Below are 13,256 nucleotides of genomic sequence, written 5' to 3' on the forward strand. Positions count from 1 at the left end.
TGTGTGAGTGTGTGTGTATGAATACTTTTGGGAGACACAGTTGGCCATGGGCCCTGAGCACCCCTGCATTTTTCTTGCTGGGTGTGCCAAGAATACAAAGGGTTGTATGTTCCTTAAGGGACAAGCCTTAGGAAAAAGATGTCTCCCACCAAACATAGCACAAACTTGTTATCATTTACTATAAAAACAATAAGTCCCTCAAACTCAGTATTCCTCTCCGGTAACACAGTCAGTTGTGTGTGCAGGCATCTCAGAGGACCTTTTATGTCACCCTGTGAGACCAGAGGTCTCGGGGAATTGATGCAGAAACATGAAGTAATACAATCCTTTGTCTCTGAGCCAGGCGTCTCATGTCTTCTGCCAGCATCCATGAAACAATAACAGGCTAGTTTGTTAGCAAGATAAAATCTCAGACTTAGCATCTCTGTGGCTTCTAACCCAGTATTTTTCCTAGGTTTTTGAGGCAGCTGAAGTCTCCTGTAACATTGTACTGTCCTCCATCAGAACTTTCCACTAGATTTATGTTTTCCAGATATTCTTAAAATCTCTTATCTGATGCTGACTCCACTTTAAGTCTTATTGTTATTGTGGGATTATAGCTTTTTATTTTTTACTTCCAGTTTTGGTAGAGGGACTCCCCAAAAGTCCTGTGAATAATCAACTACTGTATAGAAGCAGCATTATCTTTTTTTATTAATGTTTTGCAATCACTTATTGTTTTTTGTTTCCATTACTATGTCTATATCCTTCCAGCAATACCATTTCTTTGTTTCTACTCCATCCCTGCACCTAAATATTATCTGGGAAATCAACAAAATATCCAATAGAAATAAATTCAAAATAGGAGTAACTATGCTCTTAGCTTAGCTACTCAGAAAATGTTGCTTATTTTTAGGTTTGAATGTAAATGAATTTACAGATAAGTGGAATATATAAAGGTGCAGTATAACTGTGTTTACAATTTTAAGCATCCTCATGATTATTAAATTGAATTGCAAATATTCTTAAAAATTGCTCTGTCTTTTACTAAAAATTGCTCTACGTCTTTTACTAAAAACTATCAGAAGATTTAAGTGTGTGTGTGTGTGTGTGTAGAGAGAGAGAGAGAGAGAGAGAGAGAGAGAGAGAGGACATAATGATTTTATCCTCTAGAATAAGAGTGATCAAACTTTTTATTTAAAGGGCCGGGATGGGCTTTTGGCCCATACAATTTCAGTCACAATTATTAAAACTGCCCTTAATAGAGCAATAGCAACCATAAAGAATATATAGATGAATCAGTGTGGCTCTGTAAACCTTTATTTATGAACAATAAAATTTGAATTTTATATAATTTTCATGTCATGGAATAGTTACTTTATTTTCTACAACCATTTCAAAATATAAGATCAATTCTTAGCTTGAATTCCATACAAAAAGTGGCCAACCTTTGCCCTAGAATTACTTGTTTTATTAATAGCTTTGTTAATGCTTGGATACTGATATGTGTCTACTGTACTCCATTATTCTTATCAGGCAAGCCAATGAAGAATATCAAATACTGGCTAACTCCTGGCGCTATTCTTCTGCTTTTTGTAACAAGCTCTTCTTCAGTATGGTGGACTATGATGAGGGGACAGATGTTTTTCAACAGGTAAAAGTTATATTTTATTTTGCTAATATATTTAAGAGTTGGTTCTGGTTGATACATTTTTGTTTGCCAGATAAAAATACATAAGGTGATAAATACAATAGTCCTTATAATAAATTCTGTGACATAATTAAAATAATTATAGCTAATGTTATTTTTATCATTGAATAGTGTTGGTCATTAGTGTGTGAGTACCATAAACACATTTTAACTTTTGTAGAGGAAGTGTGGTTTTTAAGGATACAGTGGCAGTTTACATGCATTTTGATACTTAATTGTGATTTAAGATGGCATTATCCACATGCATTTTGATACTTAATTGTGATTTAAGATGGTGGTATCCATAGATTTATGAAATTTTACATAAAATTCAATGTAAGTTTTATTTAACCTTTACTTTTTCCAATGTGGCAGATATAGAGAATTGTGCAATATACACATATATAATAAAGTGTTAAATATTTGGAAGTCTTTGTTCTCTGTTGTGGGCTGAATTGTGTCCCTCCAAAATTCATGTGTGGAAACCCTAAATCCCAGTGTGACTGTTTTTGGAGATATCACCTTAAGGTGATAATTCAGGTTAAATGAGCTCATAAGGATGGAGGCCCTAATCCCCTGGGATCTCACTGAACCCTAATTACCTCCTTCAACTGGTGTCTAAGGAGGACACCACTTCATAGATCTGGTGTCTAGGAAGAGACAGCAGGACTATATGTGCACAGAGAAAAGGCCAGGTGAAGACACAGTGAGCAGGTGGCTGTCTTCAAACCAGGAAGAGAAGTATCATCAGAAACAAACCCTACTGGAACCTTGACTTATACTTTCAGCCTCCAGAACTGAGAAAATAAGTTTCTGTTGTTTAAGCCACTTCGTCTGTGGTATTCTCTTACAGCAACTCTAGGGATTAATACATTGTCATTTACACAGTCTTTTCTGTAGAGCAAAGTACTGAATTGCAGTGTCAGAATGCTTGTTATCAATTTTGTCGTGGTTGTGTCATCGTCACTGCCAACATCGAGGGCTTATGTTCCAAGGAATTTTTCTAAGTGCTTCATGTGTATTCCTTCATTTAGCTTCACAGCCATCCAGTGAGAAAGATACTGTTGTTATCTCTATTTCACAGATCAGGAAACTAAGGTATGACAAGGTTAAGTCACTTGTTCAAAGCTATCAAGTTAGTGTAATATGGAGCTAAAATTTGAGCTCAGTAGTGTGGCTTCCAGAGATCTAGCTCTTACTCATGCTGTTACTGTGTAGTTATTAATTTTTTATATTTACCACTACTTGATCACTGCCTTTCAAATGTGAAACTTATTGTAGTACCAGGCATTGATTAGTTTGGGTATCTTGGTCTGTTTTACTTGTCTCACATGTGACAGCCTTTAGCATAATGCTTTACCACGTCAAGGAAAAGCATTTAGTTCTGTGAAAAATCCAGCTCACTAAATGTAAATGAGCCATTAGTGAGTATCTTTTGCTTATTTCCTTCCAGATTGATTATTTATTCATTTTTGCCAGTTCTGGTTGAATGAGATAAATTCTTTTTTGCCTTCAGTAGCCTTTACCCTTGGTCTTTCCTATTACTATTCACGTATTTCTTCCTCCATAAATTTTGTTTTTGCCTTTTGGGGATGTTTCTTTTTGTTTATCTGTACAGCAAATATTGAGTGCCTATTCTTGTAGGAGCAATGAATGACAAGAAAAGGCATACATAGTTTTTCCTGATGAGGAGCTTACAGACTTGAGTGCTAATATAATAATAAAGGAAAACTCATACATAAATATGTAATTTCAAATAACTTTATAAATAAAGAAAATCACAGTACTGTGAGAACCAAATATTCTTTCATGTAATTTATGGGTCTCTGTAGAGTCTCAGAATTGGCCTGAAAGATCAGCAGATGGAAGTGACTCCTCTCTGTCACATTAGGAACTAGTCATCAGGTCCACGATCTGACCGCTAGAGCAGAGGCTTCAAACACTAACGTCTGTCCTGGCCAGGCCTGTAAACTAAACTAAGAAAGCAGGTTGAATTAATTTTGTATCTTAGTATATTAAACGTATTAGTTCTTCACTCGCACAAGTAAATATGCCCTCTCCTATATTTATGGCAACAAAGCCTTTCTTGGTCTTTATTAAAAAAAAATAAATCTTTAATAGAAGCACTCATATTTCACTTTTCTCCTCAGTACTGTGAGAAAGAAAATCAGCAAAACACCATGTAACTGATCTTTGGTCTGATTGTTGAGGAACCAGAATAATGTGGGTGGAACTGCAGCAAAGCAGACAGGACAAGCTTGACCCCAGTGACAGCAATACAGCTCTGCTCGAGTTTCATTAAAGAAATGCAGGCCACATGTAGCTAGTTCTGTTTTTCAACAAGAAGAGATCCAAATACGAATTTCTATATGAAATCTCTTCTTAAAATGTTGGCAGGTAATTCAGGTTAAACAAAACTGTGAGGCACAGTGTAACTATCTTTGTGCTGAGTACTGATTATAGGCTAAAAATATATGACTATGTAGCTATAGTGTTAGATATAATAGTTGATATATCTTTTATATGCTTTAAACATTTTCTTTTAAAGTTTGAGAGTGGAAGTCAAGATTGTTTTTAATTGAAAATTTTCCTCAGGCTAATTTTGATTCAGCAGAATTACGAATATAGAACTGCTTTGTCTTTTCTAAAACCTAGCCCCTGGCTTAGCAATAAGAGTTTTCATTTGTAAGTGCAGAAATATGTGTAAGTTATAACAGTTAAGGATTTTTATGGGGAATTGCAATCTACAAAAGTGGAAGAGAATATATTTTGTTTTACTTGTGAGAACCACTGAAAGATTCTTAATGCTATGTTTTCTTTCTCATTCACCATTGAATCACATTTTGTTGAAGTACACTTTTAAACTGATGTTTTAAAGCACCATCGGCAGTAGCGTGGTGTCTGAATATAATATTAATAACAAGTGCAGAAATTTGTCAATTCCTGGCTCGTTGGGAACTTACTGGGAAAATGACTTCCATTATATGTGATACTGTGTGATGTCTGAGGCTAAGTGTCTGACAGCAGGCCGAGGAGTTCATGAACATGGTGTGTTAGAAGGAGCTCTGGACTAGAAACTAGGTCTGTGTTATACCCCGCTTTGTTGTACCCTTAGGGAAGTTGTGTATTTTAATTCAGATGAAAGCTTTGAATTATATGGTTTCTTTTAAACTCTTCATATTCTAGGATGTTAAGCCTTCATATGGAGTTTCTGACTGTTCTTTCCCCCTTGAAATCTTATATTTACATGTTGACTGTAGCCATCTCTTGTGCATCCATCAGGGAAACACACATGAACAAAGTCTGGAGGGAGAGAAAACACAAAGGAAGAAAGTGCGTTTTGTTCAATTTAACAGACATTAGTAACTGACCATAACATGCAAGCTCAGCGCTGGTACTGCTCTCGTCTTTACCTTGATGTCATCTGACCTAATGTATGTGTCATTAGATTTGATATTGATTTTGATGGGAAATGCTGAACTGTATTACAAATCAGGGCAAAAAATCTCTTCTCTTTTCATTTGAGACATTTTTCCTAATTCCTGGGCAGCAAGAATTTAATCTGTATGTATTTTTGCAGGTTACTCCTCAATGTAAATTAACCTAATATTTGTTTTTAGATATTTTATTACTAATAAATACTATCTATTCTAGACTAGAATTCTATTCAGTGTACTTTTCAAATGGAAATTGTCTTTAGAAAATAATAAACAACCATTTTAAGACAGTTGTATTAATAGAGAAGTTGAACAGAAAAAGACTATCGTGGATTTCTCCTACAGTCTGGTAAATCCAAGTTGTTTAGAGCAAAAATGTTGACTTCTGTTATCATTTTTAAAAGTCTTTACATTTTTAATAGAGAAGTCAATCCACTTATAATTTAAAATTAATTTTATAATACATTTGTATTTTCATCAGATGCAAGTCCTTTTTCTGTAATTCCTTAAGAAGTGAAACTGAAAAATTACAGTATTTCTTTTTTGCACTTTGAATTAATTCATTCTTTACTCTTACTATAGAATTCTAAAAAGAAAAAGAATGAAATAACTGATAAAATATAGAAGATACAGCTGAGAATATCAATGATGTATGTTAAATGTGAAGGTTCATCAAACAGCTAAATTTGTGTTTTCTTTTTATTCAGTACATTAAGGTGAATAAAAATAGTAATTAAGCTCTGAAAAGCCACTTGGATTTTCATAATAAATGCTATCTTTCCAAAATTCATGCAGAAAAAAAACAAAACAAAACATGAAATGTTAGAATAATGATTAGAAAGGTTGCTGTAATGGTACTATATTTAGTATTTTCTGTCTCATGTTTTACAGCTCAATATGAACTCTGCTCCTACATTCATGCATTTTCCTCCAAAAGGCAGACCCAAGAGAGCTGATACTTTTGACCTTCAAAGAATTGGATTTGCAGCTGAACAACTAGCAAAGTGGATTGCTGACAGAACGGATGTTCATGTATGTTATTTTCCCCCACAGTTTTAATAATAGCCTAATTAGCTTAGATTGTTACAGCATTGTACTAAGGCCACAGGATTTGTTTTTTTTTTTTTTAATTTCTCAGTGGAGCATTAGCTCCTTGCTTAGAGAAAACTGTCTGATAGCAAAAAGGTGTAAGCGAAACTTTGAGTTAGGTGAATTTAAATGGTTTTTAGAATAATGGTTCATTGATATTTTAAGAACCATTAAATAGTATGTGAGTTAGGCACAAAATAAATTCAGCGCTAAAAAGTGTACTGCATATTGCTCAACGGTATTAGGAATCAAAGACATTTTAAAGAAAAGGCAAGATGTATAATTTCTATCTTTTGGACAAATAAAAACAGAATTAATACCCAATTTTTATGAGCCATGTGAGATAATTCCACTCTCATATACTGTTCTTGGGACTGTAAATTGGTATAACTATTCTCACACTATGTGTTATGTCTTTGCTATAAAATTTAAGTTAAGGATATAACTGAGGATAATTTAAATTCTTAGTCATATAAATTTTTTTTTAAGAGGAAATCAGTTTATTCCTTACTTTTTAAATTGAATTTATCAGGTAACATTGGTTAATAACATATAAGTTTTGAGGGTACAGTTCCCTAATACTGCATGGTATATTACACTCTGTGCTCACCACCCAAAGTCTAATGTTCTTTGGTCAGCATATATTTGATCCCCATTACCCTTTTCATCCTTCCCCCACCCCTCTGGTAAATGTCATGCACTATTACTGCCTGTGAGTTTGTTGATTTTTGTTTTATATCCCACACATATCAGTGAAATCATATTGTCCTTGTCTTTCTCCATCTGACTTATTTCACTTAGCATGATACTCTCAAGATCCACCCATGTTGTTGGCAATATTTCATCATTTTTATGGCTGAGTAAAGTGCCTATATATATATATATATATATATATATATATATATATATATATATATAAAACACATCTTTATCCAGTCATAGCCTTAAGGTTGTTTCCATGTCTTGGCTATTGCGAATAATGCTGCAATGAACATAACAGAGCATAGATCTTTACAAATAAGTTTTTTCTAAATTTTTTTGGGGTAGATACCCAAAAGAGGAATTGCTGGGTTGTATGGCAGCACTATTTTCTGAAGACCCTTCATACTTTTTCCATAGAGACTACACCAATTTACATTCCCACCAGCAGTGTACAAGGGTTCCTTTTCTCCACATCCTCTCCAACCCTTATTTCTTGTCTTGTTGATAATAGACATTCTAACAGGTGTGAGGTGGTATCACATTGTGATTTTGATTTGCATTTCCCTTATAGGTAGTGAAGTTGAGCATCTTTTTATATATCTGTTGGCTGTTTGTCTTCTTGGGAGAAGTGTCTGTTCAGGTCCTCTGTCCATTTTTTAATTGGATTGTTTGGTTTTGTTGTTGAGTTCTTTATAGTTTGGACATTAGCCCCTCATCAGAGGTATCATTGCAAATATCTTTCATTTGGTTGGTTGCCTTTTTGTTTTGTTGAATGGTTTCTATTGTTGTGCAGAAATGCTTAGTTCGATGTAGCCCCATTCATTAATTTTTGCTTCTACTTCCCTTGCCTTTGGAGTCAAATTCACAAAAACCCCTCTGAGACCAAGGTCCATAAGTTTAGTACCTATCTTTCCTTCTTTGTATTTTTGTTTCAGGTCTTATTATTTAAGTCTTTAATCCATTTTGAATTAATTTTTGTGTATGATATCAGCAGCCTTGTTTCATTCTTTAGCATTTGGTTTTCTAGTTTTTCCAGTGAAATTTATTGAAGAGGCTTTCCTTTCTCCTTTGTGTGTTTTTGGTTCCTTTTTCAAAAAGTAGTTGCTAGTATATGTGAAGGTTTATGTCTGGATTCTCAATTGTATTCCATTTGTCTGTGTGTCTGTTTTCCTACCAATACCATACTGTTTTGATTATTGTAGTTTTGTAGTAAAATCTGAGAGCAGGGAATGTGATCATCTCTGACTCATCTGTTATTTCAGGCTCATCTTTTATCTACCTATTGAACCTACCCAGCACTCAGTTAGTCATCTTTCTTTGTATCCTTGGTTTCTTTTAATGTCAGATGTTATTAGAACTAATATCTGTACATACTGGGACATCATGAGTTTATACCAATTATGTCTACATTTAAAAAATAGTCTTTATGCTTTAGTCTTTATGCTTTAATGTGCACCATCAAGAAAGTAAAAGACAAGCCACAGAATGGGAGAAAATATTTGCAAATCATTTTTCTTATAAGGGACTTAACATCTAGTATATATATAGAGGGTGCCAAAAAATGTATAGTGGACACTTTGGTGAATATTGCTCAAGCAGTAGTTCGCCATAATCAGAAGTGTCTGGACGCTGATGATAACCACTTTGAGCACCTCTTGTATTGCAGAAATCAAATGTGACTTGTATTTATCTTTTGTTATTGTTATGTATTGAGTATGACAATTTTAATTGTTTTCCTTTTTTAAAATGTGTATACATTTTTGGCACCCTCTGTATATATGAGTCTTACAAGTCAATCATAAAAAGACCACTTAATTAAAAAAGGGGTAAAGAATTTGAGTAGACATTTCTGCAAAGAAAGTATACAAATGTCCTTTACGTATCTGAAAAGATGCTCTACATCATTAGTCATCAGTGCAATGCAGATAAATGGAACTCACAATGAGAAACCACTTCACTGTCACTAAGATTGCTAAAATCAGTGAGATAATAAACGTTAACAAGTAAAAGGAGAAATTGGAACCCTCATACACCGCTATTGGGAATGCAAAATTGTGCAGCCACTTGGGAAAACAGTTCTGCAGTTTCTCATACTATTAAACATAGAGTTTCCGTATGATCCAGCAGTTCCACTCCTACATTTATACCTGAGAGAAATAGAAACATGCCCACACAAAAAATTATATAAGAATGTTTTTAGCAGCATTATTCATAATAGCCATAAGGTGGAAACAACCCAAATAACCATCAGCTGATTAATGGATAAATAAAATGTAGTATATTCATGCAGTGGAGTATTCAGCCACAAAAGGAAATGAAGTACTGACACAGGCTAAAACAAGGATGAACCTTGAAAACATTATGCTAAGGGAAAGAAGCCAGTTACAAAAGACTACATATTATATAAAAGTCCAGAATAGAGAAATCTATAGAGACAGAAAGTATATTAGTTGTTGCTTAGAGCTGGAGGATAAAAGGAATAAGGGAGTGAATGCTAAAGGGCATGGCACTTCCTTTTGAAGTGATTCAAATTATCTGGTACTGACTGTGGTGATGCTTGCACATATTGGTGAATATGCTGAAAACCATTGAATTGACTCTGGATGAATTGTGTGATATGTGGTTTATATCTCAATGAAGCTATTTCTAAAGAGCCTTTTTAAAAAGTCCCAATTTGAAATAATACAAATAATATACCTGCATGTCACCTTTACTCCTTACCAGGTGATCCCATTTTCCCATTTCATTGTTAATGAAGAACAACTCTGGGTTGAATATAAGTAGGTTTTGCATATGTTCAACTGTATTCACCTTAAATGACGAGTGAGTCTTTTTACATAGTCATTATGTTTTAAGGCATATATTTTTGACTTCTAAAGAGTAAAAGAAATGGTAGTGCCAGGTATAAAAAGTAAGGAGGCACCTTTGTAAATTATTTGTGATGAAGACTGGAAGGACTTAGAATGTGGTCAAGAGAAAAAATAATATGTTTCTTTCACTTTAAAGATTTTCATTGCATTTTGCAGATTCGCGTCTTCAGACCACCCAACTACTCTGGCACCATTGCTTTGGCCCTGTTAGTGTCACTTGTTGGTGGTTTGCTCTATTTAAGAAGGAACAACTTGGAATTCATCTATAACAAGACTGGTTGGGCCATGGTATCTCTGGTAGGTTATCACATTGTACTCTTTTTTTTTTCTTTCTATTTTGTGTAATAACATAAGTTGTATACCGTGTTTCCCTGAAAATAAGACCTAGCATGATTTTTCAGGATGCTCGTAATATAAAATAAGCCCTACCGTATTTCCCTGAAAATAAGACCAGGTCTTATATTAACTTTTGCTCCAAAAGATGCATTAGGGCTTATTTTATACTACAAGCATCCTGAAAAATCATGCTACAGCTTATTTTCCGATTAGGTCTTATTTTCGGGAAAACACTGTAATAGTAACAAAATGAGCCAGATTATTACTATAATGGAAACACATCGTACCCTGTCTTTCAGTGTATAGTCTTTGCTATGACTTCTGGCCAGATGTGGAATCATATCCGTGGACCTCCATATGCTCATAAGAACCCACACAATGGACAAGTGGTAGGTACATATCCTAAGCATCAATATTCTCAACTTTAATCCTGCTCCTATAGCAATCAGAAATTGTTTAGTACTTAGTAAGAAAGGGTTTTATATGTAAATCTATGTGTTTTCTCTTTTCATTTACTACCTCTGCCGTATACATACACACATGTACAATATATTGATTTTTTAAGGTGAGGACTGCTTTAGTTTTCATTAAAAAATTCAGTGTATTTACCACTTCAAATTTATACGCATAATCTATTTTTTCAACTTTGTATACTGTTATGGCAATAATATGTAATGCCACAAGAGGAAATAAAATAGTTTATAGTCAGTATCCCACCAATGGTAAATTTAATTTACTTCAGAAGAGATTAAAACATAATTATTAAGAACTCTGGTAGTCATTATATTAGAATGCTAGGAACTGTTTGCCTCAAAATTGAAAGTGAAATTGATGTGTAGTTAAATCACTTGCAGAGTTCACATTAGTAACTCCTATTGAATATATATAACTTAGTTTGTTGTCTTCTGTTTCCTTTTGGTGGGTGGGAAATATTATAATAGATCAACTTTGCAAAATGCTGTCTATGAGGCCTTAGTGTTAGGTTGGTGAAGGTTTATAACTGTTTGAAAATATGCCCCTTTTTCCTCAAGCTTTTGGAAAATATTCAGGTTTTGAGAGAATAATGTAATGCTGTCCCTCATTACCCATCACCAAACTTAATCAATTACCAACTCACGACCAATGTTACTTTATCTATTTTCCCACCCGGTTCTCTTTACCTGCTGTTGGAGTCTTTTGAAATAACTGTGCCGTATCATTTCATTTCATTTCATACATAAATATTTTAGTAGGTGACCCTAAAAGGTAAAGTCTTCTTTAAAAATCATAACCGCAATATCCCCATTACACCTGGAGTAATTTCTAAAACTGTGGTTCTGATCAGAATAAAATTATCACATGGCAAATCATGTTACAAATTCTCTATCATAAATGTATATAATATAAACTTATAAGGTTTTTGCTTCATTGCTTACAGTACTTCATATATTTTTAGTATTAAAGAAAGCTAACAAGCTATTTCTTCCTACATTGTGACTTTCTCTGAACTTCTTTTAAAACTGTGATATAGGGATCTAATTAACTTTATTCTTTGCATGTTTCCGAATGCCCAATCAGGTTTTAGGGACTAGTTGCAAATTATCAGAGTCATAGTCATTGATACTACGTAATAATCATAAACTTCAATTTAGTTTCATGTTCTTGTGAAAATTTTCAGATATTTCCTATAGATGGCAAGGGTGTGGAGACTAAGTTGGCCTCTGGATAGTCAGCTGCCATAGCCATTCCAACATGGTTTTTGCCATGTGTACATATTTTTTAAATCTGTCATTAAAGAGAGAGGAGTAATTTGAGTGCCTTTAATATTCAAAATTAAATTAGAAAAAATACTAATTTGAAGTAATTATTTAGCAATAAATTATTCCCTTACCTTCAACTCGTCACACAAATGAATAACACTTTTGCCTATAGAGATTGCCATGGCCTTTAGGAAAAAGTACTCCAAAGGCCCAGGTAGCACATTAAGAAAATACAATTTTTTGTATTTTTAAAAGGGAAAAACTTTCAGCTTTTCAAGATCTTAATGAAAAGGTAGAGAAATGATGAAATTTAAGCCTATAACCAAGATATTTGAAAGATGAATTTTTGTCCTAAACTCTTCACCCTGCCTCATATATTGTATAAAAATATATTTTTTTCTTATAGTTGAATAAAGTATAAAGATTGAGGAAAAGAAATTGTAAGTCTTGGAAATACAGGAACTTCCTGTTACAAAGACGATTGCATGAGTGTTCTTTTGGCCAGAGATGTGGATGCAGTGTTCGGTTTTTGTGAGACATTAATTGCCAAGCAGCATAGACAGGGCCTTCGATCTGCCTATACAGCACTGCTGAAAGGGGCAGGAGGACCTCGCTCATTAGTACATAGCTCTTGTCTTGTTTTACCTTTTAACATTTTAGCAAAACTTCCTGCTTTTTCATACGCATAATGTCAACATACTTGTGATCTGAGTTTTGTTTTAATGAATTGATTTGCATAATAATGTGTTTTTATATTACTGGAACAAAATAGAACATTAACTTTGCTTTATTAATGAAACGGTTAGTGGTTCAGAATTTGTACTTAAAATGATTGTCTAGTACAAGGATAATAATAGTAAATGGTTTCTTTTTAGTATATGTATATTTAAATTTCAAGATATTAACTTGAAAAGTAGCACTATCCTTCTTTGGTAATTTTTTAAATATTTTAATCTGTGTATATATATATACATATAAATATTTATATATATATGTTTATTTATATATATAAATAAACATATATATATATATATATATATAAAGAGAAAGTCCCATGTAGGACTTGAAATTAAGTATAATGAGGCTATTTAGCTCGTTCAGTGAAATAGAATAAAATTTTATAAATGAGGAAAAGTAACATTCTAAGAGAAAATAGTCAAGGTAGCATGGTGTATCTTATAACATGATTGAGTCATTTGAAGACTATGTTGATAATAATTAGACTAAATTATTTTAAAATATAAATTTAAATTTCACAAACATATATACATTTATATGTATGTGTATATATGTGTGTGTATATTATATTTACATATCTATCTATCTATATATATCTATATATAGATTTATATAGACATATATGTATTTCCTAACAGTGGTTAAATACCGATGCTAAAATCCATCTTATAATTTT

The 13,256-nt window shown here is 33.2% G+C and overlaps 1 protein-coding gene across 2 annotated transcripts in view; it reads left to right on the plus strand.

Annotated features, from left to right (window-relative positions):
• TUSC3 (tumor suppressor candidate 3) overlaps positions 1-13,256 on the plus strand; it is a 149,615-nt gene that overhangs the window by 66,446 nt on the left and 69,913 nt on the right. For both annotated transcript variants that reach the window (XM_033105008.1, XM_033105009.1), the window contains exons 3-6: positions 1,516-1,633; positions 5,998-6,138; positions 9,924-10,064; positions 10,403-10,492. In XM_033105008.1, coding sequence (XP_032960899.1) covers positions 1,516-1,633; positions 5,998-6,138; positions 9,924-10,064; positions 10,403-10,492 — 490 coding nt within the window. The remainder of the gene's footprint in view (positions 1-1,515; positions 1,634-5,997; positions 6,139-9,923; positions 10,065-10,402; positions 10,493-13,256) is intronic.

The sequence above is a fragment of the Rhinolophus ferrumequinum genome, chromosome 4 (genome assembly GCF_004115265.2).
Source record: "Rhinolophus ferrumequinum isolate MPI-CBG mRhiFer1 chromosome 4, mRhiFer1_v1.p, whole genome shotgun sequence".
Taxonomy (NCBI): domain Eukaryota; kingdom Metazoa; phylum Chordata; class Mammalia; order Chiroptera; family Rhinolophidae; genus Rhinolophus; species Rhinolophus ferrumequinum.